This window comes from Galeopterus variegatus, unplaced genomic scaffold (genome assembly GCF_000696425.1).
Source record: "Galeopterus variegatus unplaced genomic scaffold, G_variegatus-3.0.2 Scaffold4186, whole genome shotgun sequence".
In the NCBI taxonomy this organism is placed as follows: Eukaryota; Metazoa; Chordata; class Mammalia; order Dermoptera; family Cynocephalidae; genus Galeopterus; species Galeopterus variegatus.
In genome coordinates this window covers 189,889-195,903 of record NW_007730297.1, presented here as the reverse complement: position 1 = coordinate 195,903, position 6,015 = coordinate 189,889, and the positions used below count along the sequence as shown (strand labels likewise).

Sequence of the window (6,015 nt, the reverse complement as noted above, 5' to 3'; positions counted from 1 at the left end):
GAAAATATCAGTCCCAGACCAGCCTTCATCCTCACAGTATGCCAGAATCCCAGTGGAAACAATCGCCCACTCTTATGCTTCTCCACCTGTGATAGAGCCCACTGGGGTAACCTCCTCTCCCAAATCCCAGCTTACAACCCCTACGTCAGAAAGTGCTCATCACCTGAGCACAGATCTGCTGCCTTCTGCTGAGACCATTTCGGTTGACACATTGCTGCCTTCTCTATCAGAAGCCATGGCTTCATTTCCCATGACCGAAGCTCCAGAAGCCAGCTTAGCTACCTTTTCAAGCAGTCCAAACTCTAGGACAGAACCAAGTCCTGAGGACACTACTACATCTGCCATTGAAGAGAGCCTAACTTCATCAGCTCCAACACTGTCCCCCTCTTCAGTTTCCAATACCACTGGCTCTTCAACCAGCACAGTCCTCCATCAGATGACTTCCTCTCCAGCTACCCCACATACAGTGGATACCAGTCTTGGGACAGAGAGCAGCACTACTGTAGGATCCACAGTTACATTCAGTACTTCGGAGAACTGGCCCCAGCCAGTCAAGACATCTTTATCATTCGTTTCAGATACCAGCATGACAGAGGGTATTGACTTGGGAATAGTAACAAGTGCTTCTCATGCCCCTCCACACTCAACTCAGTTGACAAGTAAGGACCCCATAGCTCCTACTTTCCCATTCTTGGGAGCTCATAGAAAATGGCCCTTTCCTAAGAGGTAAAAAGGAGTTAATTAGGAGTTTATTCCTGCAACCAGAAACTCTTTTAGCAAACATGTGTTGATCTAACTTCAGTTCCAGGCTCTAGGCTAGGCACTGGGGAAACAAAAATAAGCAAGTAGTTGAATAATTATGGTGCCATAGGTGCTTTCATATTACTACTAAAGATAATAATGATGGTAATAATAATAAAAACAAATGCTTATACAGCACTTACTCTTTGTCAAGTGCTGTTTTATTAAGTGATTTAATCTTCATTGTAGCACTATTCAAAGTAAGGACTATTATAAGCCCATTTTCCAGATGAGAAAATTGAGGCACAGAGAGGGTAAGTAACTTGCTCAAGGTCATAAAGCTAGTAAGTGGCAGAACTAGGATAAGAACTCAGGCTACATTGCACTAGGAATCCATGCTCTTAATCATTGGGCTAAGCAGGAGTGATCAGAGAGGTGGCAGGAAAAGCAAGGGATTCTGGCATCACAGAAGCCACAGAATGGGACGGCTGTAGGAAGAAGAAATGGTAAGTTCTATCAAATATTACAGAATAGCCAAGATGAAAGGAGGTGATAAGTGCTTTGGCAACAGGAGGGTCCTCAGGGATTGTAGTGAAGGAATATCAGAGAGATGCAGGAGACTAGGACAACAGCTCAAACAGTGCATAAATACAGGGGAGCGTTTCCCCTTTTGGATTGAGCATGTTTCTATACTAAAGTCAAAAGCAAGGGATACGTGAAAGAAAAATGTGAATGAATGAAAATTGAGGGAACAAATTACCTAAGAATGTGGAAGGGACCCAGAGCCTAGGAGGAGAAACACTAGTTCCAAGAGATCAGTAGATGAGGCAAGGAACCTTTTGGGATTCCATTCCTCTGAAAGGGTTAGATTTGGCCCCAAATTTTGTTCTGAACACAAGTCCAAAGGGCCCCTCCAACCACTCCAGTAGCTTCTTCACTGGACAATATCTACAGGAGGATGATTTGATTTCCCCTCCACTAGCTTTAACGATTCATGATAAAGTTAGACACACTGGTGGCCATCGATCCAAGTCTTAAAACATGGCCCCATAGCTGAGTCAAGGGTGTTCAGTTAGCAAGTGATGAGTGGGATGAGAAGATAGAAGTGTTACTACACAGATGAATAAATGAAAGAAAGAATGGAGAAATGGTTGAATGGAAGGAAAGATGGAAGAATAGATGGTCAGATCTAGGGATGAAGGAAAGGGGATGAATGGATACACCTATGGGTGGATGGATGGATCTACAGACAGGTGTGGCCACTCATGGCATGTAGCTCGGCTCAAGTTCATACAGAAGAACTTGAAAAGAGGAGTGTTGCATAGTCGGTGAAGTGCGTCCATTGAGACAATGCCCTCGTTCTAGATGAGATGAGTTACCCCAGTTTTCTTTCTCACCCTCACCTGCAGTAACCGATGGCATTGTGGAACGCATCACAAAGATACCCAATGAAGCAGCACGTGGAGGTACCGCAGGACCACTCAAGGACCCTCTCGCATCCACATCATCTGCTAGCCCTGGAGGTAGGTCTGACTTTTCTTACTTACTTCCCAGTACTCACCTGCAGTAACCGATGGCATTGTGGAACGCATCACAAAGATACCCAATGAAGCAGCACGCGGAGGTACCGCGGGACCACTCAAGGACCCTCTCGCATCCACATCATCTGCTAGCCCTGGAGGTAGGTCTGACTTTTCTTACTTACTTCCCAGTAATCCCATATGTGGCCTTATTTCCTGCTCCAGAGAGACAAAGTGCTTGTTGTCTTTAAAGAGAAAATTGTTTGTGGCTGTCATGAGTTACTCTGTCTGAGCCAAATCTTTGTTTAATGGTTACCAGGAGGATGCCACCACTTTTATTTCCCTCTTAGCATGCTGAGTAAGTTTAATTCAAGGTCAAATATATCAACTTCACAAATATGATCTAGTCAAACTTAATTCTGAAAGTGCTCATTAATAAGTTATTATATGTCAGAGACTATGCTATAACTGAAGAAGCTCAGAGAAAAGCATGTTGGCATTGCATTCATGGAGTGGTCAGTCTGGTAGAAAAAACAGCAAAGGAACAAAATACTTAGGAGGCAACTTAGAAGTATATAATGAAGATATATTGAAATCACAGAGGAAGTCTTCATATGGAGGTAATATTTGAATCGGGCTTTAGAGGATGAATAGGAGTTTTCCAAGATGACAGAAGGAATTGACAGAGACATTCTGGGTAGTAGGGAGAGCAGCATGCAAAGGCACAGAGGGGTGAAACACAGGAATATCAGAGAGGTACAAATAATTCATTTTTGCTAAAGTGTGAAATTTAAGGTGTGGGGGGGGGACAGTGAGATGAGGCTGGAGATTAGGGCAGAAAACAACATTCAGAAAACCTTCTAAGCCTTGGTAATACTTGGATGTCTTTTAACAAAAGGACAAAGAAGTTCGTGGTCAAAAATGTTTAGCCAACATGTTGCTCCTTCTTAGAGAGTCATAGCATGTATAAGTACATTAAAGGCTCAGAGAAATCCTAATATAAAGAAACTTGTTTAGCTTTGTTCAATTAAAGTTTAACACAATTATTTGATTATATAACCTTTTCCTCTAAAAGGCACCTACTAACATTTCATAGTATTGTTGTTCTGTGTGAGTTTAAGAGGTACAGTTACATAGCGCCTGGGGTCCTCCTTACTGCATGGCTAAATGGTAGAGCTTCCCACACCCATTAAGTTACTCACAAGTTGTTTAGAAACTGGACTATTTTACCTGCTTGTTTTGGAAGCTTTTGCAAGATCCAGGTTTTGGACAGAGTCACCTCCAGTCGGGTTATTAGTCTTATCCTGTGACCCAAGTATCTCAGGTTGGGTTTCCCCAGAAACAGACCTTGAGTCAAGGGTGTGAGGACAAGTAGTTTATCTTAGGTGGGGGAGGGTCCAGGAAGCACTGGTAGAGGAGACAGAGGGGAAAAGGAGAGTAAGTCAATGCAAGGTGCATTCATAAGCAGATCACAGTTGTAGGCAACAGAGTGTCAGTTCCACCAGGGACTTCTAGGAGACAGCATAGGGCACTTGTTCTATCCAAGGGGCAAGGTGGCTGGGGCACTTATCATCCAACTCCCTTCTATTGCTGGAAGTGAGCTGCTTTTTCCTGGAGGTGATAACCCTCAGCACTTCCACCCTGCCCCTCACATAGGCTAAGTGAAAGCCCTTAAGTATGGAGTCACAGCAGCTGTAGCAGGAACCCATTGGGGTTACTATGCTGTAACAGAGAGTGCTTGCAGGATATGAGTGGTGCATCAACAGAGTCAGCCACATCAGGCCACCAGAAAGTGGATCATCAGGCTTTGGATGATAACCAATATTTAGATGGCAAAGTTTACAAGAGATATCCAACAGTATGCATTGGCTCTTTTTAATACACAGCAGTGTTTCCTAGCTTAGGCACTGATGACATTTGGGGAAGGTAAGTTTTTGTGGATGGTAGCTGTCCTGTGCATTGTCAGATGTTTTGCAGTATCCCTGGTCTCTACTCAGAAGATGCCAATAGCAGTCCCCACACACACACACACACAGAGACACACAGTTGTGACAACCAAAAATGTCTCCAGGTATAGGTGTATATAACTGGTATACAGTGTCCCCTGGGAGCAAAACTGCCCCTAGTTGAGAACCACTGAACTGAAGAACGCTTGTGAAGACACCCCCCTCCTGCCAACACACACACAATGAAATTATCCTTACTCCCTTGTCTTTCCATCCTGGCCCCCACAAGATACCCAAATTCAGTTAGGAATTAATATAATGCACTGCTTTATAGAGCATGAGTCGAGGACTCAGGCAGAGCTATAGTCAAATTTCCACACTACCAGCCAGTAGCTCTCTGACCTTGGCAAATTATGATCTCAGAGTTTCTGTCTTTTTTGCCTATAAAATCACAAAAATAATAGGATGTACCATTCAGTGTTCCTGTAAGGATCAAAGAGACAAAGCATGGCAGGCGCTGTGCAACTGCTGGTCATCATCATTCAATACATGTGAGGCACTTGAGAATGTCCAAAATATGGTTTTTAGGGTATTCTCAGTAGCACAAAGAACCAAAATCCCCTTCATTTTGTCCTTCTCTCTGCACCAAGCTCCAGTAGGCTTTGTGCTCTTTACAGAGAAGCCTCCAGGTATTTCTTCTTCCTTGGGAACCACATTCTGAAGCCCTGGCCATAGCTTCTGTCCCCCTCGATACATTTCACTCACCTTTGGAGGCTGTATCCCAGACGGCTTGGCCAACTCTGCTACGTCTAGAGTAATTCCATGGAAATTCAATGTAGCAAACGTTTACTTTGTAGCAGACGTTTATTTTGTAATAGAAGTAACAGTAGGAACAGCAGTGATAGTAAATAGTAGCAGCAGTAGTAGTAGTAGGTGATAGCAATGGCAATAGTAATAGGTGGTCATGTGGTGACAGTAGAAACGACAGCAGTAATGGCAGGTAGCGGTGGTAGTGATCACAATAGTCATAGTCGGTAATAGTAGCAGCAATGCCTTATTGTGATCCTGAAGGCACTGTGCGTGGTGCATTTTTGCCAGCACTCTGAGATGGCCGCTGTACTTATCTCCATTTTGTAGACAAGAAAATGGAGATTTGGTGACATAAAGAGCCACACTGTTGAGTGGAAAAACCATAATCTTGGTGCAGGGCTATCTTTTTCCATAGTCCAAGCTCTCAAGTACATGATACATCACACGTCATCTCTCCCAAGTGAGAGAAGGTCCACTTAAGTATCCATCCCGATAACTTCGTATAATGTATGCTATACGAAGTTATTACGGTCGGACATTGGTAGTTGCCACCAAGCAGACTGTGAGGGGTGACACAGGGCAGGTTCAGACAGTGTGCTAAGAAAATATTGAGAAGAGGGAGATGAATTCTGACATGGATTTGTAAAGTTAGATTTGAGCTTGGGTTTGAAGAGCAGTGTCAAAGGGATCTGATGAGATATACACATCAGCCAGAAAGAAGAGCTTGAACAAAGACTCAGAAGCTGGAGAACACAGAAAATATGTGGGAACAGGGAGTGGACTAGTGTGGTCAAAAGTTCACAGAGAAGTTATAGCCCAAGATAAGACAGGTAAGATATAGGAATGCCAATCACAGTCCATTTTCCCATTCCAGAAGCATCCCACGTACATCCTAGGCAGCTGTAATTATGATACATTTCGCTCTCTTTTCTCACGTGTGGAAAAAATGAGCTATTGCCAATCCAGTAAATGTAATAATTTGTCCAAATTGTGGGTTC

General features: G+C 43.6%; 1 protein-coding gene across 1 annotated transcript in view; it reads left to right on the top strand.

Moving 5' to 3' along the window:
- The first annotated feature begins 235 nt into the window (after positions 1-235).
- Positions 236-6,015, top strand: part of LOC103602544 (mucin-16-like) — a 6,835-nt gene continuing 1,055 nt past the window's right edge. The window contains exons 1-3 of the mRNA XM_008586965.1: positions 236-659; positions 2,151-2,207; positions 2,309-2,422. Coding sequence (XP_008585187.1) covers positions 236-659; positions 2,151-2,207; positions 2,309-2,422 — 595 coding nt within the window. The remainder of the gene's footprint in view (positions 660-2,150; positions 2,208-2,308; positions 2,423-6,015) is intronic.